Source organism: Triturus cristatus, chromosome 6, assembly GCF_964204655.1.
Source record: "Triturus cristatus chromosome 6, aTriCri1.1, whole genome shotgun sequence".
Classification (NCBI taxonomy): Eukaryota; Metazoa; Chordata; class Amphibia; order Caudata; family Salamandridae; genus Triturus; species Triturus cristatus.
In genome coordinates this window covers 1432501402-1432524009 of record NC_140589.1, presented here as the reverse complement: position 1 = coordinate 1432524009, position 22608 = coordinate 1432501402, and the positions used below count along the sequence as shown (strand labels likewise).

Sequence of the window (22608 nt, the reverse complement as noted above, 5' to 3'; positions counted from 1 at the left end):
GCCCTACAATGGACCGACAAAACAAACACAAAGATGCTTTAGTACACAGTTTGTGTTGGGCTCACAGGGTCCCTGATTCAGATGGAATAGTGCTCAACTGAGGGATCACATTTAAGTAAACCCAAAGCTGCCTCGTGTGATTAGGAAACCCTGTTTACAGGTAAAAGGCATCCGTAAGTGGCAACAATGTAATCGAAAAACCCCTGACGACCTGTGAATATTTTTAAAATATAAAGATATTAGATAAAGGCCATATATGAACAACAGAAAAAGCGGTATTCTAAATAAATTTTTATTTTATTTTTTAGTTGTATAAATAGATATTTATAGTGCTGGTTATTGGATCATGATATAAACACGATAATTACAAGGTTAATCCATTATATTCAATAATCAATTCATCGTTCTGTCCAATTATTTTTAAAAAATCACATGGAATAACAAAATAAATGCACAAACAATATCATAGGACTGACAACAACATCGCTACACAAATAACATAACTAATATTATGCACAAATACAACTAAGTAGAAACACCAAACAAATACACACATAACATGTTAGGTAATACATATAAAATACAAAAATATATATACAAGTACATTGGTGAAATAATCTGATTCGGAGACGGATCTCTATACTTTCCAGTCATTACAATCCATCTGTTGCATGATACATCAAACACTGTATATATACACTCTGCCATCAGTAAGCGGAAATACTCCTGGGCCTCCATAAACAAAGGCAGGTCTTGATACAACTGGTTCCGTTATGAAATTATCGACTTCATCCACTTGGTAAATAGTTGAAAGAAAAATCTTTATTGATGGAAATTAGGATCTTCAGATACTAATGTTATATTTTCAAAAGGAGTTTTACATGTGCAGCCAACACGTGTTTCAAGAAGGATTCTCTTTCTCAAGGCCACAATTCTTTCACCATGGGTCATACATACATCAGTTTTAAACTCCACAATTTTAACCTACCCCAATGTATTGGCATTGGGAGTACGGAAAATAGCTGTTTGCTTCTTTATTTATCCGTGATATTGATCAATGAATTACCCATGGTGAAAGAATAAATTTCAATCAATGAAGATTTTGCTTGGAACTGTGTGATAATTGGATGGAGTCAATAACTTCTTAACAGAAACAACTGTCTCAAGACCTCCCTTTGGATGTTTATGAATATATTAAGGAATATATTAAGGGGCAACAAAGTGGGTATTGTAGGCGCCGGGCTAATGATCCTGTTTCAGCCAGACTTTGGAACCATGCTGCTGCGCATTTACACACACACACACTGGTGCCCATTCAAATAGTGATTTTTTGGATCATCATATTTTACTCCTGGCTTAGGTGTAAATTACTCCTGAGTAAGACACACTTACTCATAGTATAAGGCTTTATGAATCAACCTTATAAGACAATGTTTGGTAGATTTTGTTTGTCCGATCGCAGTTATCTCTACCTAAAAAAGCTTGCATACATTTTTCTTGAAGTGTCGCTGCAAAGGCGGACTTGAAGACCTCTAGTGATCATAGAAGGCGCTACGGACGGGAAGCTCACCTGCAGCCTGACTGCATGCTCGTGCTTCCTCTTCATGTCGTTGATGTGCCAGGCCACCCTCTGCATGGTGTCGATGGCTTCCATCACCACGTCGTAGCCCTCAATGTCCTTTTCAAGGCGATTTGCTATTTCCTGACAGAGAAGCAAATACATCAAATCTTTACCAAAACTTGTCAGACCTGGAACAGTGTGGACCACAAACAGGTAAAAATGAGGGAGAGCATGTTGGTTCTATGGTTCTCTCCGACACCGGTGCCCAATTGAAGCCCATACATTGCTTATTACAGAGGTTGGAACTGGCATAAGTAAGGTATGAATCGTTGTATAAAACAAGTTATTTAATATTATTAGTTGTGCTGTCACAACCCATTCGTGGAAGGGCGGAGAAAGGGAGAAAATGAAGGCAATTCTAGAAGGGATCCATGCATTGCAATCTACAAGCATAATTATGACAAACGTTTACAGTGTAAACAACGTCTTTTTACCTGTTATCACCAGTATGCTGCATCTCGATTATCAAATGCAATGAACCACTGAATCCTGAAATGGCTGCCTGCCATCACTATGCAAACCTGTGACCCTCCGCTTAGATGAAGTGCTTCTCCATCCATCCTCTAGCGTACATAACCTACCGACAGCAGGGACTGAAGCCAGCCATTACCTAGAATATCCATGCCACGTTTTCAAATTTCGCTATCCCTCAACCACTGCAAAGGACTGCTCATTTATGTACTCTATCTTGCAAATCCTTGCATTAATATTAGGAAGAATAAGTCAGTTTGCAACTCCATGTGATGTAACAACTCTAGTCATCCAGGTCCTGCTCCCATCCTATTTCTAGCATGCAGCTTTCCAGGCCCTCAGCAAAAGTTCATTAATTTGGCTGGTGGAAAAATGTCCCCCAGAATACATCTCTCTGTAACATGCGTTTTTTTTACAGGCCTGATTAAATGAACTGGAAGTGAAACATTATATCATTATACTGCATGTTAAACGGAAAAGCAGGCATTTCCTATGTTAACTGTTCAAAAAACGTCTCTCACTATTATGAACCATTAAAAAGATGTGCGTCCTCAGAATCCAGAGTATCAAAATAAGTAACATAGTTATGCTATTCATAGACATGATTCCTTACAGAAACAGACAATAGATAGATTAAATATTGTGTTACTAAAACCCAAATTCACCCAATCATTGCCAGCCCTTTACTAACCACTAGATGGCGCTGGGCACACACGTTTAATCCCCCTCTTTCAAGCTGACTCACCAGTTGCCGAAGTTTCCCCTTTCAGGCTGGGAATTACAATTGCAAAAACATAAAGACATTATAATCTGACATAAGGAGTAGTGGCCAAGCAAGGGGCTGAAGCACTTGGACCAAACGCAGCACAGTGATTAAAGTGGGTCTCCCATAGGCTTTTCGCATAATAAAACATTACATTTTGTAAGGTTGACATTTTGTTGGGTTTAACTTTCCCAAACCAGTTGCGATCTATCAGCAGCTAGCTCAGAATTATATTCTTATATTACAGTTTAGGGGTACGCACGTGGAATTAAACCGAATTACATAATCTTTGTGGCGGATCTGTAACCATACTTTTGGATATACAGGACAAGACATTTTTGTGATGCCAACATTAATATACTGCTAGATGTAAATACCGTCAGGAAAATGGACTCTGACTCAAAGTAGCCGACAGACAGGGCATAACAAGCATTTACAATGCAATGGTCTCGGCATTGGTAAAGTTAGAGCTATTGGCATTGCTCATGACATTATTTTTGTTTATGTTTTTGTTTTTAAAACATTTAAAGAAACGGCATTGTCACGAGCAATGCCAATAGCTCTAACTTTAACAATGCCGAGACCATTGCATTGTAAATGCTTGTTGTTTTTTTTCATTGTTACTATGTATTTGCCTTTATGGTGTCTAGTTTTTACTTTCGTAATTTTTGTTCCTGGGTCTTGAAGATCGGATTCAGGCTCTATGATTGGACATTATAAAATAAAAAGAAACTAAACGCTGAACCATTTGTGTGTTGCCTGAGAGTCAAACTACCAGTTCCCGGTCAGAAACCTCTGTGGTATTTAAATGACTTTCGGAAAAAATGTCTGATGCTCAAAAGAACCTACGCCAACAGGGTAAACGTGTCCCCTCCACACGGAACGGTGACAACAATAACACTGGGCATTCATGGGTCACCAGCATTTTAAAACAGAGTTATTTCCCATCTCAGTGTTACTCATTTCATCTACTTTAAATGAGTGAAAGGCTGACACAACGCACTACTGTGATGTGATTACGGAACCGGCAGATTTCTGCAGTGGTGACTCAACCCACTGAGCTGTCTTGCCAGCTAAAATGTTAACTTTCTTGTACATTCCTGCCAAAGAGAAGACCCCCCCTGTGGAGTTTTAGACATTTTAAATGTAAAAGATGTTGACTGAAAGAATAGGCACATAGGTGGCCTTACAAACTGTGCCTGGCCGAAGGTGAACCGCTTCTGGGCGCTACTGAGTGGATTAATGCTCTAGAACGGTGACAAAACTTCAGCACTGAAATCGTACGTGCGAGGCTCATCACACCCAGTCAGTGCGCATCAGACCCGGTTCGATCAAGAACAGCGTTGTGCTGCGTCATGTTATGGCAATGAACGACTATATTATGTCCCTCCCATAAACGGCCTATCTCTAGCATGTCTCACTCTTTCAGGCGAGCACACATTGTACTTGCGAAATGGACGATGCCAGGCGTTGCTTTGTCAATCAAAGAAACACTCTCTTCGATAGTCACCGACCACTGGTGTATCTCTTCCCACCGATGCAGTGCACGAGTTATGATACCGTGCAACCTCAAGGATATGGGCACAAGGAAAGGCTAAAAACCTATAAAAGCCCGTGGCACGTGACGTTAATGGTCGATGCCACCGGCTCCGTTCCAGCGAGCGCGCGAGCAGCTGGAAGCAGACCTGTCACTCCTGGCAGGTAAGTGCACACCTCCTGCCTGAGCGCTTTTGTTCCTTCCTCCCACGCGCACGTCTCCGCACAGAGCAGCATGAATGTAGCAGGCCAACAAAGCCGCCAATAGAGCACCCTCTGCCGCGAAGCCGATGACTGCATTCAGAAGCAAGGAGAAGCGCTCGTGAAATGGAGGCGCTCATTCCACAACCCGGGCGCCAATTACTCACTCAAGTGGATGCGTGGATTGTTTGAAGCCTCACATCGTCTACATCCATACCCGACCACATGAAATGGCTCCTACGGCTCTCCACAAAGGTCTCTTCTGTGAAGACCCTGCCCTCCACAGCTCAGGAGGATACCAGAGCAGCAGCCAACACGGGAGCCACGAGCAGGGGGAGAGGACGCCATGAACACCGCCGCCTTTCTCCGAGGTCAAGAAGAAATGCCTCGGAGAAAGGCAGCGGCATTTTCGGATTCGGGGGCGTGTTTGTCTTTTCTCTCCTCCAGCCATTGGCTGGAGGAGAGAATGAGACTTCTTGCAAAAAACACGCCCCCCGATCCGAAAAGGACGGGGCCTGATCGGAATGACTGACCTCTTCTCCAATGGCTGGCCAGCATGCAAGAGGCCAGCCAATGGAGAACAGGTGAGAAGAGGGGAGGGTTCAAGCCCCTCTTCTCCAAGTCATTAAATCTCTTGACTTCCGGTTCTGCCTTCGGCAGACCGGATGGTCCCGAGACCTAAAAACCAGTGGCAGGGGAACATGTTTACTAAAGACATTTTCAGGCAAGAAACAAGTCAGGAAGACAATTATTTTAATTACTTTGAGGATTAATCCTATAGCGTTGTTTATTTTATTGCTCTTGCTTACTGTCCTGATTTCTGTGCGTTATGTAAATAAAATAGCGTTAGGTTGACTTTTGTTTATTTTATAAAATAAAATTTAATGTAGCCAAGAATTCACTCGTTTGTCCACCCCAACTCCCCATCCCTCTCATATTGGACATTCAGTTAATGGCTTGTCTCTCCACAACGTACGTGCAGAAGGAGGTGGTACTTCAAGATTCGCTGGACGGGTTTCAGGAGGTAGGAGCCCAAGGGGAGGGAGTGTTGTAAGACTTCCTGCCGGTCTCGGAAGAACTTGGACACCATTTTGTTCCTCATGCATTCCGTCAGCACTGCCACAGATCTGCAAGCAACAAGAGTGAGAGTGAGGTTTATACATTAAAACAAAGGTGACCCCTAAAAGCAATCTGAATCAATATTACAACAACGCCATTTAGTTAATAGAGTCTACATTCACAACTAGGGAGTGTGATGCAAATACATGTAAGCACTTTACCTATCTGCCTAGTTTGTAAAGCATTTTCTCCTTCTTTGGTAAACAAAGTCTTTTGATCTCTAGTCAGTAGCAAAGGGGAGCTCTTAACTACAGATCTTGAATGCTATATTAAGAAAATCTCCAAGATGGCCCTCTGCCTACAATTAGGGTCACTGGATGTAAGCTAATCTGTCTTCGTCGTGTTTGCTACACAATAAAGCCTTATAGCCTGCTGCGAGGGCAGGTTGTTAAAGGCCCTGAACCCGAGTTATATGCCTGAACTGCAGATGAGGGCCTATCACTAGGGTGAGTGCAAAAACAACAGTTGATGGACAGAATGCAGAACAATGTCATACATTCACCCCAGTACAGAGATCTGGGCTTAAATCCATCGTTTTTTTGCTCACCATGCCATTCCAGTTTGAACCCAGCCATATACAAATCAGTCTTGACCCTGTGCCTTATGGGAACAGTCCAGCCCGAACTGCCAAGCCAGGTCCTCCCTAAACATGAAACAAGGATCCTAGGACCGGTTTCGGGGTTTCACCCCTCATCAGCCAGGATAGCTTGATTCTCGCCTTAAGTGCGCCAGGTATGCCCAGACGTGGGTCCTGGGCTCACTGTGCCACTGGAATCAAGCTATCCTGGCTGAAGATGGGTGAAACCCCGAAACCGGTCCTAGGATGCTTGTTTTCGGTCCAGGGAGGACCTGGCTTGGCAGTTCAGGCTGGGCTGTTCCCATGAGGCACAGGGGCAAGACTGATTTGCATATGGCCAGGTCTAAACTGGGGTGGCATGGTGAGCAAAAGAATGATGGATTTAATCCAGATCTCTTGACTGGGCGTGAATGTTTTGATTTGTTCTGCATTTCGTCCATCAATTGTGTGTCTTTTGCTATAACTAGGGCGAGGGCCTTTAACAACTGGTAAAGCCCTAGGCACAAGTGCTATAAGGCTATTCGAACATTCCACTCACTGAGAGGAGGGAATAACATGGAGACAAACATTGAAATGTTGGAGCTCTGGCCTTATACCAGCCATTATAAGCCCGGAGCTACTCCATTGTTTTCAATGGAGCTCTCAACATTCCAATGTTCTAATTATTTATCTGCGTAATTTGCCACATAATCCACTATTTGCTGCACAATCAGCAGACTCAACAAAATATCTTTTACAAACGCATCAAAGGGTACTTGAATGCAGCATATGCAAACAAACATAGATCCTGACACTCTGCAAAGGTTAACTTGCAGATTGATGCAAGCGGACATTACATAGGTGAACATGTAACCCAGATTGTGTTATTAGCTTTTGAGTGGAATATTTACACATCCAGTCAAAATTCCACCTGGTAAAGGCCAGTTCCACTGGTAACGGTAACAACAATTAAAAGTAAAATTCAATATTTTTTCATAACTCAGAAAGTTTTATTTTTATGTTCAAAGTGTTTATAAAGACAGAGATATGCCCTTGGTTGGTAAATGTACAGTAAAAGCCACTTCAATTATACAAGCACCACAAATGTGCTGCACATATTGCAAATATGCTACAGAGAGTTGTCAACTGTGTGGTTATGCGATCAAAAGGAAATGACGGACGCATTACAAAAGAGGACATGAAAAATACGTATCGCTAACATACCCGGTCTCCAAAGCATAGATGCTGACTGTAATGTTTTTTTACAGCTGTCTTGTCATTCTTGATGTTATGGGAAAATAGAGACAACGTATGGGGCCCTGCAGTCTTATTAGGCATTAAAGAAATATATATATAAAAGCTTCAACGTCAAAACTGGAAATGTGTAGAAAAAATGTTAGATATTTAAAGTAGATATTTACCTTGGATAATTGGTACAGTATTGCGTGTATATGTGGAAGTCCTCACTCTGTGGGTGGAATAAGAGCAGAGCACAGTAAGTATTTTACAAGGGATCTTAGTATTTTACATATTTTGTAAAGGTGCATAGACTACAAGCAGTTACATAGGCAAGGATACTTATCTTATTTTGCAAATACTCCATGCACAGACCTCGAACAGAAAAACCCACCTAAACGGCAGCTTCGAAGTACACACTTAACTTACTGTATACAAAAAAAAACTATTTGTGATGAACTAAACAGTTTCCAGTACTATCCCCCTGACAAGCTGCACAGGATTACACATTTTGAAAAAGTAACTATTATAAACTGGATTCGAAGGTTACCACGTTACGGAATTATTTTCTGCTTATTCAAAGATTCGTTTTTATAAAATAGTTAAATGAACAAAATATTGCAAATTTCTATAAAATCAATGGGAGATGCTAAGCTCCCAATAATCACTGGGAGATCATTTTCTTATTATAGGCGTGTTCGGATGTAAGAATCAACCATTATTAACAAAATGCTATCACTACTCACTTGTAATATCTCATTACAAAGAGTAGTGATGTCTAAGCTGGATAAGTATGGGAGGCACGAATCTGCCTGCTACAGTTTCTGAAAGAGTGGAGCCCATGCACGCGAAGACACCTGCTTGCAACGGCGCTGAAAGAGTAGAGGACTGCATGGTGGTGACTCACCTCAGAGTTTCATGCCCTTACAATGCCACTCAGTCTCTCCCTGCTCATGGACACCCTGCTCTCCCTAAAGTCACAAGCGATCCACCTTTACATCCAGAATGAATTCTCGTGATGTGGAGGAGAGATCTCTCCATAGTGCCCAGAATGGTCAGTGAAGTTCATATTTAGAATGCAGCATGCGAGGCTGCAAGCTTTAAGAGTTAAAAGGAACTTTGCCTCAGGGGCGTAGCTTTGGGGGCGTTTGTGGTGTGACCTCCCTCAAATAAATACATTCTTGGCTTGGTAGTTGGGTCGGGGGGATCCCTGAATTGGGTCTGCTAGAACTGTGTTTTTGTTTTCTCCATTCTGATTCCTCTATGAGGTTATAATTTGTTAATTTTGTGGATCTTATATTTAGGCCCTGATTTGCAAAGATTTTGCATCTTGTATCACTTTTTAGATGCAGCCAGATGCAAAATCCTTTTTTGGTATGTACAAAGCCACGCAAATGTTGATTTGCGTGGATTTGTAAGAGAAAGTAATGCATCGCAACCCAAAGCGCTGTCTTGCATTACTTTCCATCGGGTAGGAGCCCCATCGGTGGTGCATGGGCGTTCCTGTGCATCCACCCATGACTCAAACCCATAGTTACAAAGAGTTGTAGACACAGGCTTGCAACAAACTGGTGCGCATGCCTGAGGCAGGCACAACAAGGAGAAATATCTTTATTTCTGCTCGTTATTTCCTTGAATGCGTTTCTGAAGCACACACACACAGAAAAAAGCCTCCAAAAGGTATTTTTGTACAGGAAGGTACCTCTTCCTTCACAAAAAATCTTGACCAGAACTATGGTGCAAGAGTGCCTGCATTGGCGCAGTATGGAGAGATCAAACTGCTCCATTTCTTTGAATATATGGTGCAATTCTGCTCTCTTCAGGTGAAGCAAGGCAGCGCAGCAACCTTTCTTGCTGCACTATATTCTTCCACTTCTTTGTAGATATGTCTCTAAGTGACAGATTTACTAAAAAATAAGCAAATCTGCACCCATAGCATTACTCCTTGAATTGATGCAAATTTTCTACTTGTTAGAATACACAAACATTGACAGTAAAAGGCTTGTAAAGCTACAACAGTCTAAGGGTTCCAGGCATACTACTGACAATCAAACACCCAAGGTAGTGGGATGAATGCTTGCAGATAGTCTAACCACGGGCAATCCCTCGGGGTTGTAATCTAAACCTTTTTTTCTTCTCTACTGTGCCATTCTAGACAGATAGCCTGATTTCGGATTTAGCAGACGAACAAAAGGCACACACAGTGTATCAGGACTTCACTCTGCCCCGCCAAATTTAGAGTTGTCCAACAGCATTGCAGAGATCTATATTTATTAGCAGGAATCTCGGTCATGGTGGTTTCTATCAATATAGGAAAGTTTACTGGCAAGCTCTGTCAAACAGGACTGCTGACCACCCTTTTTATTTTCCAAAAACGAACTCCTAAAGCGGGACTTGGTCTTTGAAAAATAAAAAACAAACGAATGACCCCCACATCAGTTTTCTTTCATGGTGTGCAGGGAATTTTTCTTTTTTTTTACTGTCCCTCACCATCAGGAAATACCTGGCTGCAACAGCCCCAAAAAGTAAAGCTACCTTAGTGCCTCCTCTAAATATTGTGGACGGTCGAATGGCTTACTTCCGATGGCACCTACTCTGTGGGCCATTAAAGTAAGTTTGCACTGACAGAGTAAATGTAACTTTGTCAAGGTAAAACTTGCTGTCAGCCCAACTCATATTCAAGCGTGGACCTTGCGTTTGGTGAGCAGGGTACTCTATTGCCGTTGTAACAGAGTTCTTGCCCGCCAAACCCTAAATCGGCCCCAGAGGTCCGGCAAATGAGTACTGACCTTTGGTCCTGATGAGAATAGTCCATCCCCTACCCTGGTCACCTCATACATTCACTCTGTGACCCACTACTTTTTTTATTTATGAAATTTGAGATTCACACACCAAATCTCGCTCACTAAGCTACCCCCCTGGTTCACCTGCCCCCGTGGAGCTGGGTTCCAGGTCCACAAGCAGCAGGTCTATTCAGAATCTGCACATGTAGACTGCAGGCACAACCCGCGCCATCCTTCGAGACGTGCAAATACAGTAAAGACAGGACCGATAACATGAAAGCGTTCGCGGTCTAAACAGTAAAATACCTTCTCGGGTGCTGATGAAGTCCTAATGCAGGGTTTACAATGGGCCGAAAGAGAAGGGGTTTACCTCAGATAAAGAAATGTAATTAGATGAAATGTGCAGCCAACATTACTGTACAAAATTCAATTAAATAGCCATTAATGAAGCAGTTTCCATCCCCGCTAGCTCTCGGTGAACTTAGCTCACTCACTGTTCAAACACATTAAATGTCAGTCTTATCATGAATTACAAGTTTTACCAGCATTTCCTAGAGGAAAAGAATGATAGGAAAACTTGAGGAAGATAAGAAAAACAAACATGACTGCTGCAGTGTACACAACGCATTAGCACTCGCCGATTCACCGAGTGCATGAGCCAAACACTGCACTTTGCTCAGCCCTTGGAGTGCAGTGTAAGGGCAGGAGCCAAAGGTGGGCAGGGCCTGGCCGCGTGCCCATGAGGTACAGAAGCCTCTTCAATAGGGTGCAGACGCGGACACAGGTGTCCTACTGGGAGAAGAGGGCGTCTAACCTGGAGGCGGACAAGCCTTATAAGAGGTTTTCTTTACTTATCAATCACTGACCAACAGGGAGGGCAAACATCTCGGGTTGTTAAGTTGGGCCCAACTCGTCAACCCTAATTAGGAGGAATGCATGGAAGTTGTATATTCAAAGTGTACTTGGTATGCCTTGACTATAATATATTTTAAACATCTTGCAGGGTTGTGAAAAGCAAATATTGCCTTTCTCTCTAAGGTACGGACAGTAATGAGAGTGGTAAAAAGGCTTACACATAAAAAAGACACACACAAACATAAAAAAAAAAAAAATCAAATTGCGTGCCCAAGCAGAGGGAAAAAAACATGGGATTGTGTGCGCCACAGAAGACAATTATTCAAGTTTCATTAAGTGGATAAAGCCACACAAAACACATACAACATTAGGGAAAGCAAAGTAGTGCGTCCTGAGTGCTTCTACCAGAAGCAAGGACGACACGGAATGTAAAATGTTCTATGCATCCTGTAAACAATGAGAAGCATATACATTATGGGTGAAATGGTGGCCAACTCACACAACCCTTTTCTTGATATGCGCCATCACAAATCTGCAAAATGGCACATTTTGCTCATGTGCAATTTCACAAAGAGAAAGTGTGTGTGCAAAAGGGATGCATGAGCAAATTAGATTGCACGCATGCATCTTGCCCTTATGGAAGGTTTTCGCTCTGGGGTACGACAGGCAAAGAGGTTAGTCCACCTGTAATTCACAGAGAGATAAACCGAAATCTGCACCCGAAGCAACTCACGCTGAGACACAGCAATCCTCCCCTAGTACAGGGCTGTCCCACAGGAAGCACAGGGCAGCAGGGGAGAGAAGAGAAATGTCCCCCACATCCATTTAGGAAGCTGTACCCTCTCTTGCATGCATGAGGGGCAGAGTTCAAATTTGGGGTGGAAAGGTAAATGTGTGCACTGTTTTATGGATGCTTTTAAAGCCCATGTTCGTCACTACTGCCCAGGTGCCTCATGGGGTCCAATGCGGAAATGAGCATCTATGCTATGACCGGAGGGCTGGGCACAAAGCAAAGGAGCACCTGTGGGTTCCTTGTGAGGACCTACCGCCCGCCACCTACAGGACTCAATCACAACTCAGGACGTCACTGTTTTTTCAAGTCACGGCCTCAGGAGACCTTTGTTGTTTCTTCAGGAGTCTTCTGTGGTTCTTCAGTGTTCTGGTAGCAGGGTTCCTGACAATGCCACCAGCTGGTACGAAGCAACCTCGAACCCCATCCCTACTCAAGACAGACTTCAGCATGGTGTCGTGCGTACAGAAAATCCCAACCTGGAATCAGTCATGATGAACAAGGGACCCCCAGTAAATTACATGAGACAAAGTATCAAGTCATCTGCCCGGAATGTGTGACAGATTAGACATCTACAAAATATGAAACGAGTCCAGGTCATATTACACTGTAAAATATGGCAGCTTGTATCAACTGTTTTCTGGACGCTTATTTTTTCACCTTATTTTTCAATATAAATATCTTAGTGCTGCCATAGTTCTGCACCCTCATCCATTAATCTCTCTCCCAGGAGCCTGCTGCAAGCAGGGACTGTGCAGAGGCAAATGGCGGCTGCCGTCTCTACCTCCACAGGCGACTGGTCTGTGTGCAACACCATTACAAGGCTACTGTCTCACACTCTGGGAGGACGTATCCCTTTCCCTGCTAAAATCTTGGCCTTAAGTAGGAGACCGTTTAATAAGTTATTAACAGTTCTACAATGTGCTTTGTTTTATGATCATCCATTATTAAAATGGTGTAATATAATTTCACAACTTATTAAGCGTGTGAAGGTAAGGGCTGTGCAGACCTCAGCTAATCTTACACTAACACACATCATTTGTCTTCCATAAAAGCAGAGTCGCCCTGATCACTCGATGCATTACTCTGTACGCTTTGGACTTCAAGTACAACGCGCAGAGCGGTCGCCACCTAGAAGGCTGAGAAAACCGAGTGGCAGCTGAGAGGGCCACCATTTTCTCAGTAGTGCACACGCCTTCAATTCTCCTCCCCAGAGGCGATCGCTAGTGCAGTAGGTGTAGTGGCACCTGGTGTGTGGGGTACACTACACCCCCTAATTATGGCTGTTTTACCACCCACGTTTAGGGCAAGGTACCCATTGCCCATGCTTGTAAGAGGGACAAGGCAGTCTTGCTATGCCATTACACCAGTGGCAGTGCACAGGCCCCCCTTACCATCAGAGGCATTACAATTCAGTATCACTCCCCCGTCCCCCCCACTCCCACCCGCAGAAGAAAGAGGCAGACCCCAGCATCTACAAACCTGTGTCTCTACATGAGGCCTCCGATTACTCCCACCAATTACGCCTCATCTTCACAGGTTAGTTGTGGACTACTTAACTCCACACCAGGCCAGTGTCACTGCATGAGGTTTCTTGTTTCTCACACACATCTTTACTGATTAGTTTCGGACTTCGGAAATAAGAAAGTCACTATCACCTCAACAAATTTAAATGTGCTTCTTGTCTCAGTTAAGGTTAGTACTGTGGTAGTTGCCATAACAACTGATGTCACAAGTTTCTAATGCTGATACAGAATGGAAGATTAATTATACTAATGAATGTCAGAAAAAGAAACAAATTGAATGCGGCCTGCTCGCAGGCCCGCTCATAGGCGGGAGCGGTTGCGTACAGAGTGCGTCATTGGCCCTAGGATAATGACCGACATGGGTTGCTCTATCTGCAGTTCTGGTTGCACACCCTAATTTAAAGAGACTCGATGTATTATTAATATTATCAGATTAGCAGCGGAATAGTTTTCCGCATACCTTATGAATTTGGAACTATGCAGAAAACCGTCCTCCCAGATGAAGCTTTTTTTGTGCTTGGTCCATGTCTCTTCAAAATGAGAAATTTCCCTAGCCTGGAAGTCCAACCAGCTCAGTTCACATGAGGCAAGGATGAACAGTCTCACTCTGGGATAAAGCCAGATTCCAGAAAATATATCTGAAACCTTGAGGAAAGAAGAACAAGATGTAGCTGGTGAACATGTAATTTTGGAGGTTGACTCTACAACGTTTTCCTGAAGTAGGGAATGTGTCCTTATAAATGATAATAAATAATTATAAATATCCTGTTCTCAGCCCTTGTTCACGTAATAAATTAAAATAACATAACATAACATGCTCGTATATCAGTGACGCCCTGCCTATATCCTCATCGATTGCATTCTAAGCGCGCAAATCATTTAAAACTTTACGCATATTCCATAAATATATGCTACCACCTAAACTCTTCCTCGGAATGAGGTACCATGCTGAAATTTCCAAAAATTATACTAGGATAGTGGGAAGGCACATCTTGTACCAGTGTTCAGGGCATCTACCAAATATTCGGACCTAATGACAGAGATTCACTACAAATACATTTTACAGAAGACTCTAAGGCGGGTCTGGGGGCTTTGCCTGGAACACAGAGGAAGACTGAGGAAGTGGGGTTCTTGATAGTGTAAAATCATGTAGCTCAACAATGAAAGCTAGCACTTCCTTTCACTTGAACGCTTCACTTCCAACGGCACAACTTGATCACCAAACCCATTCCCACGTCTGACCGAATGATTAAACTTTCTGCTCATCAACGAGACTCCACGTGTTGGCCATGGCCACCAGTACCAGTATGAGTAGATGCTACGGGGAGCTCCTGATTGGTGAGCTATCACCACATACACTCAAAGTAAAAGGAATGCTAGGTTGAACACCTCCATAATAATCTATCCTTACATTTCTAACACCAAATAGGCAACATTGTGGTGAAAGTACAACAAACAATTCAAATCAATTCTCATTACGTAATTAATGATTGTCTACTGGCAACAGCCATAGGGGACAGAATCTTACAATCAATGGGCAAAGCATCTTAAAAAATAACAGAAGCTAAATTCAAACCTAGATAATGATTTAGGGCCTGAGTTTTCCATCTGATGGCTCGATTTACAAAGGCTCACCCAGTCCACTCTGGTGCGATAAACGCCCTGGTTTACAAGTGCACATTCATGCCTGCGAGTCACAAAACATGCATTAGCACTCACCTGTACTTCTTAACACTTAAAATTCCACCTCTATGGGAATCGTTCCATGCAAGTCTTCTCATAGGGATAAGTTGTTGGCATTCTCAAGGCAGTGGTACCTGCCAATGTGGGTGAGGACTCCGAATAGTGGGTTTGTGGCTGACATTCATAAACAGCTGGTAGTCACATTAAAACGTTAGCTACAGGTGCAGGTTTACTTCTGTCAAGGGCAGGAGAAAGTCTATTCACAGAGTAGGAATATGATGAGGACACCTCCAAAATTGGCAGTGGTGGGAGTGACAGGGAAGAACAAAAGTCTAAACACATTTGCAAGGGCTCTTCTCCGTCACATCCCAAGTATCAGAAATGTGCCTATGTATATTTGCAAGTGTCAGAAAAAGCACGGATACAAGTATTCCTGGTAAGCTGCAACACTGGAAGCTTCCCAAAAATCCCCTAGAATTCTAGGTGGACCCCAAGGAAATCCAAAATGTACGCATAATGTAGGCAGGGTCACTGGAAGTATGCAAATTTGCGGCCGCGTTTTCTGTACAGCTATGGATTAACTTCATTAGCCACATAATCTATCACCTGCAGATTTTTTTTAAAAAAATGGTTCCTAGGTCAAACGGATCATAAGTTACTAAAAATGCAGCCACCTTTGTTGCTGAGTAGTGGAAGATCCTTTGCAAATAAATGGCTGGTCACAATTCTGTTGCTTATTGTTGTATTAGATTGTTACTCTAGCAGCAATGAGGTGACACCCTTGCCCAGACACGGTTAGCATGTGTAAAATGTCAAAATAAAGTAGGATCACAAAATGTGGTGCATTACGCAACATAATTTGACTTTTCTTGCCGCATAATTTAGTCGACCTTGCGGCATAATTTGGGTCTCTCCTGCTGCATAGGTCCAGTTGCCTTGACAGTATAAAACAACAGGTATAACATGTCCATTTCCCCACCCAGACCTTTACAATCGTCCTCTAGGCAGTAGGAAGTAACAGAACCGCCTTTCTGGCCCTGGGTTTGCACGAAAGATGTGCCTGACCGCATCTCAATGGCATGTGCACAGCTGCTCGAGTCTCAGTAGAAGCACAATGACCTCTTATAGGTTTAGGCTGCCGATAACACATACGAGTGCCAGAACCACTACCCCCTGTTCTCCCTCGTGTGCAGATGCGTCATTTTTTTCTAATTAAACCTGGCATTGCCACAATGAAAACCAGGAACAGGCAGACAAGCCTGCGGACGCAAACTTCAACAATTAAACTACTGGGACCCAGCTATCAACACAAACAAATTACAACTGCTGACGAGGCCCAAAGACTTTCCGCCCAGAGACCTTTCTGGCATCATTTCCACTTCAGTCGACATTTTTCTAGGCGTGCATGAAAAGGGAAACAATGCCAGGTCAAAATATTGTAGCTTTCAGTTCCGACCAATGTGAAAAAAGATATGGATAGAAACCGCTTTCTGCGCTTTAATTGGGAGGTACTTTTCGGTACTCGGTACCTGCACTGCTTAACTGTAAACATGGGGGAGTACTTGCACTTCTCGGCGCTGATTAAATACATGTAGTAGGAGAGTACCAGCACTTCACAGGAACAAACCGGATCTCTAGATAGTGAATCCACATACCTGCCAATTTTAATAAAAATCTCACCCTGCGAGGAGGGGGTGGGGCCGCCTGCCGAGAAGTACCTATGAGGCACTTTTAAACCCCACCTTATCCCCAACCCCCCTCCTCCGTACCCCCCCACAAAAAAAAGCTTGCTGAGGCTGGTGCCGACGTAATGTGGTGTTTTCACACCCCTTAATGAACGTCAGCAGTTGAACGCTCCGAAAAACGAGCTAGAAAACCACTATTTACAGTGGTTTTCATCTTGTTTTCTCTGCGACCGTGTGATATCGGCTCCTAACCTGGTGACCGGGTGTTGGGAGCCAATATTGTGTCACACGGTGGCACCGTGTGAGTTGGCAGGCATGAGTCGAGTACTTCTATATTTCCATTTAAAGAACTGCCCTGGGCTAGTCTATAGTAGGGCCTCAGTCTGACAGAGAGGATCACAAGCTGTCTCTACGAACTTATAAATTTAATGTGATCAAGGAAAAACAATTCTATTTTTCTAATTTGACGGCTTCCATCTCTTCGTCTAAAGAATTGTTTAAAATAGTTGACTCTTTGTGTTCTTCTCAGTCACCGGACCCAGTTGTGGACTCGCAGGAGCTATGCAACAATATTTCCGAATTCTTTTACAAGAAAATTTCGGATATTCATCAGGACTTGGCAACTCAGAGGATTCTATCAGATGATAGTTCCCTCCTTGCGATTAAGGCCGCAGAGTCCTGGAGGAAGGGACCTAATAGTAAGCTCCTTACTCTTTTTCCGCCGCTCTCTCTTGAGAGTCTCAATGCCCTTCTTGATAGGACTAAGTCTGCTTCTCCTGCTGATCCCTGCCCCTTAAGAGTCCTAAAGGATTGCAGGACGATCCTTCTGCCTCCATTGCTGGAAGTGATGAATGAGGCCATAGCCCAGGGTACTTTCCCTGTGACCTGGAAAAAGGCTATAGTCAGACCTCTCCTTAAAAAGCCTTCCCTTGATCCGGGAGTACTGAAGAATTTTCGACCAATCTCTTTGTTACCTGCTCCGGCCAAGATGCTTGAAGCACATCTCAATTTCCATCTATCCACCTTTCTTGACTCCTCTGAGTTTCTTGACAGTTCACAGCATGGATTCAGGAAATTCCACAGCACTGAATCTGCTCTGACGATGGTGGTAAATAACATTCGCTGCAAGGTTGATGGGGGTCAGACAACTATTTTAGTTCTCCTGGACCTTACCGCAGCGTTTGATACCCTGTCTCCCTCCATTTTAACATCTCGGTTAAGGGAGGCAGGGGTGGCTGGGCCGGCTTTAGGCCTTCTTGACTCTTTTTTACATCTGAGAGAGCAAAGAGTCATGCTTGGAGACTTCCTCTCCCCTGCTAAATCTTTGCAATGTGGGGTGCCTCAAGGGTCTGCTTTAAGCCCAACTTTATTCAACTTTTATGTTGCCCCCCTTGCTAGGTTAGTAAGATCTCAGGGGATGGAGGTAGTCTCCTATGCTGACGACACACAAATCATGGTGTCCCTAGCCCACCCTGTCAGTGCTTCGGCGTCCAGTTTTAGGTCCTGTATGCAGTTGGTCGCGGACTGGATGGTGTCAAACTCCTTAAAACTGAACGCCGACAAAACGGAGGTCCTTGTCTTTGGTAAAGACCAAGATATCTGGTCTAGTGATTGGTGGCCTACATCTTTAGGAACCTGCCCTTCCCCTGTTAAGTCTGCTAGGAACCTTGGAGTCATTTTTGATACTTCATTGACTATGAATCTCCAGGTCAGCAGGACGGTTTCTACATGTTGGGGTGTCATTATGACCCTAAGAAAAATTCTTCATTATCTCTCACCATTGGCACGCAAGCAAACTGTGACTGCTCTTGTTGGCTCGAGGTTGGATTATTGTAACGCACTCTATGCGGATACTAATAAACAAAACATCTCATCCAGCGCCTTCAGGTCGTGCAGAATGCTGCTGCTAAATTCGTTTTGGCTCTTCCGAAAGATTCCTCTGCAACTGCTGCTAGGAAGCACTTACATTGGCTCCCCATCCATTTCAGGATTACTTTTAAACTTCTCTGTCTTACGTACAGAGCTCTTTCCGCTGGCCCTTCTGATGCTCTGGGGTCCCTTCTGGTACGTTATATTCCTAGCAGATGTCTCCGCTCTTCAGAGGCTAATCAATTGGTAATCCCCCGAAGTAAGAAGGTGAGATGGGGTAGTAGAGCGTTTTCCATCGTTGCTCCACGACTTTGGAACTCTCTCCCTTTGCAGATTAAGTCCCAACCCTCTTTGGTCCTTTTTAGGAAAGCACTCAAAACCTGGTATTTTGTGAAGGCCTACCAGTAAGTTCCGAGTATTTTCTGAGTCAGTATTGTTTGGTTAGGCGCCTTGACGCCCATTGGGCTTAGTTGCGCAATACAAATCTGCTTCATTCATTCATTCAATGCTCACAATTAAGACAATAAATTAAAAGACCCGCACCAGCCAACATTGGAATTATCTAAACTGTCTGATCCCACAGAGCTGGAGGTTCGAAGGGGCCACTGAGAAGCGGGCTGTTCTTTGGGGCAAAAGCAAGGCCCGGGCGTCAAAGACAAGCCCTTTCACGTATTGCCTAAGGCTACGCCCACCCCACAGCACAACCAGCTAAGGTGCCATTGGGGCCTTACCCTGGGACCATTAAGAAACCAGTCTGGATATGTAAATGCACAATCGCCACAGTCAAGCTGGTTACATACTCAGTGGACAGGTTTCTAATTCACCGTTTGATCCTCGGGTGTTAGACCCTTGGGAGAGCAGGCTACAAAAAGGTAGACTGTCCCATGTATCGCCCTGCCTCCCTCCCCAACACCTGAACCTAGCCGCCAATGATTCAAGGAACTTGCTCTGACGTATCACAACCAAAGAAAATCTGTTATTGGAGACACCCCTGCAATACGGCTCCACCTTACCTCATCTATGGCCAGGAATCTACTGCAAAGTATGGGTTTCTTTTTGTAATCTGATATATTCAAAAACATACACAAAAGACAAAGAAAGAACGAAAGAACGAAAGAATGAAAGAAAGAACGAAAGAAAGAACGAACGAACGAACGAACGAAAGAACGGAACGTCTCTTTGCTAGGTGACTGTCCAACAAAGGTATGAAGAACATATATTAGATGGAATGACTGAGATGTGACAACAGATTTGAGGGGTACCAGTCCCTAACTACAGGTTTATCCTTTGAACTGAAGGGCAGTAATTTGTGAAACCGCACCAAAGCTTGTTGATGAGTAAATGAGCAGGGCATTAAAGGTGGGTGACACAGATCAACAGAGGGGTGATGTCAGTCTTTCTGGTGCCCACCACGGGCAGCAACTCAAGAAGCCTACAGAAATGGTGGTGCTATTCCTGGGCGGCAGAGGACTGTCTCGGGTGATAGAATAGTCCATGAATGGTGAGAGGCAGAAGGTGGCTCCAAGAGATGTTGGCAGGAAGCCTGTGGAGGGGATGAGTTGAATGGGAGGATTAGAGGAGGGAGGTAGGTTACAAACAGGGAGAGCAGAGAAGAGACGATCAGTGCAAAGTAATGGGAGCAACTCAAGTATAAGCAAGTCGGGGACAACCCGGACTGGGTGTTCAGGATTTTAGAAGAAATTATAAAGAATTAAGATTAAGCAAGAGAGCAATAAAACACAAAATACTTGAAACCTTTTTTTGTTTTAAATCAGTGTTTGAGAAGTTTGTTTATCCAAATGTCAGAGTTGATGTATAGATCAATGAACGCTTCTAATCACCACTAAGACATTGGTTCACACAGTCTGCGGTGTGGTGTATTAGTGCCTCTGAAAACACACTACCACCCTTTTCAAGATGTGCTTCGAAAGAGATCACCTTGCTGGCACCTCATTTGCTCACAACTGGGGAGGGAAAGTGTTACTGTGGGCATTCTCTGAATTAAGGAAAACGATTTCCATTTAATGCATGGGTTTATATCCACGCACAATTACAGAAAATTACTTTTCACATATTTAATTCTCTATTGTCACTGCAACAATGAATATCACAACAAAATTCCTTGGATAGAGGAAGTAAAAGCAAGAATAATTTGACCCCGATGTCTTCACAGGGCTTTTTTTTGTGCTTGACCTCTTGCCCTTCTGATGCTTCATAGTTGCTGATGATAGTTGGGGAGGGCTGCAATTAGAAACAGTAAATGGATTGTACAACCCGGTTTTGTTCCTGTTGTTATCTGTGCATCCCTGAAGAATATATCCATTATTATCTGGCTCTAACAGTACATGTTCTTTATATTTGTTAACATCGAGGTACTGCTGAGGAACCTATGTCCTACATATGCTGGCATTCTTGCTTCGCCTGCTATGTTTACTTATTTTCTGTGTACGATTAGCCATGGAAGACGCTGATACTGAGGGCCATGGCTTGCTAGTCTGCAAGGTGTAGTGATCGGTGAACATGTGACAGAAGGGTTGCCATTACCATCAGTATAGCATGTTCATAACCATTGTGCTGGCTTCCACTGTGCTGTTCCACTGTTGTCTTCACATAAACATCTCAAGCACTCCCACAAAAGAGGACACGGATCATTCTCTGACAAAGATCAAAGCCTTTCTTTGGTGGTTCGTCCTCCATTTGTGCCTTCTTGCCTAGTTTTCTGTTGTGGTCTGCATCCGGTTCATCTGGGTGTTTCCTGGCAAAGTGAGTTACAGACCCGCCTCACTGATGGGCTCTAGCTGTCTGTTCCTGCCTATGTTGGTTTCTTCCTGTTGTATTCATTCAGTCAATTGAAGGCATCGAGGTTTGGCTAATCCCATATCATTTCGCTTCCATTTTCCATTCTTCTCGTATGCCACATTTTGAACCACAACAGCATCTCGTGTCCAGGAAGAAGCATATTTGTTTCAGTCGCAACTATTCCTGACCCTTCTGTCATTGCATATAGGGCAACCTCAGTTTATGAACAATCTTTCAACAATTACTGTTTGAACAACCACAAAAAAAAAAAGAACATAAAAAACACATCTGAGCAACTATACAATAACTGAACTGCAAATGCGTGGTGGCGAATTTTTGGAGAAAGATCCTGTGGACAATGTGCAGCAAAAACATGGAAAAATTATAGGTGATAAGAGGACATCTGCATCAACCACATTAGCTAATTCTGTTCAGCCCAGGGCAGCCCCAGATCAGCAGTGGAAGTATGGGTCAACCACCGACAACAGAAAACCTTTCCTTCCCCAGGAGCTTCTAGTATTTCAGAGTCAACCCGATATTCAGATCATGTTTGAGCAACAAAAGCCTAACTCGTAGCTGATCAAAGTACGAGTAAACGGAAGGAACGCAGACAGGATATTGTAGTTTCTGAACTGGTTTACTGGCAAAATGAACGCGTTTGTGATCCAATGTTGGAGAACCATTCGGAGAAAGAGGACTGGAGTCTAAATTGCTCCCTCTTCAACAAAGATGGCTAGAGTCAATTTCATAAGGTGCACTGTGCTCTTTCTGACACTTACGTAATCAATACCAGCCCATTGAACTGTTGATAATAAGCCCTAAAAGGTGCTAGCAAGTAAGGCTCAATGGGCAAAATGTTTTTTCTGTTTTACCCTTCTATTTCTAGGTGTTGCCAAGGTTCATCAGGACTTTCTGATAGGTCATATTTACCTCTCAGCTCTCCTTGCCTATCCTTTCTAGACAGTGTGCATTAGGGTTACACTTCCTCTTGCAGTCCAAAATGGACTAGTCTGTTCCCCACATCCTTACCAACCTGGAGAAGATAACCTATTAAAGATTTCCTTAATGCAAATGAACAAACTGATCACCCAATAAGAGAATTTTATGGATTCTTG

General features: G+C 43.5%; 1 protein-coding gene across 5 annotated transcripts in view; it reads right to left on the bottom strand.

Annotated features, from left to right (window-relative positions):
- The window catches only part of PLEKHG1 (pleckstrin homology and RhoGEF domain containing G1), a 260178-nt gene that overhangs the window by 77527 nt on the left and 160043 nt on the right, over positions 1 to 22608 (bottom strand). For all 5 annotated transcript variants that reach the window (XM_085612486.1, XM_085612487.1, XM_085612485.1 and 2 more), the window contains 3 exons: positions 7689 to 7735; positions 5569 to 5719; positions 1571 to 1702 (listed from right to left, as the gene is read on the bottom strand). In XM_085612486.1, the coding sequence (XP_085468612.1) occupies positions 1571 to 1702; positions 5569 to 5719; positions 7689 to 7735 (330 nt within the window). The remainder of the gene's footprint in view (positions 1 to 1570; positions 1703 to 5568; positions 5720 to 7688; positions 7736 to 22608) is intronic.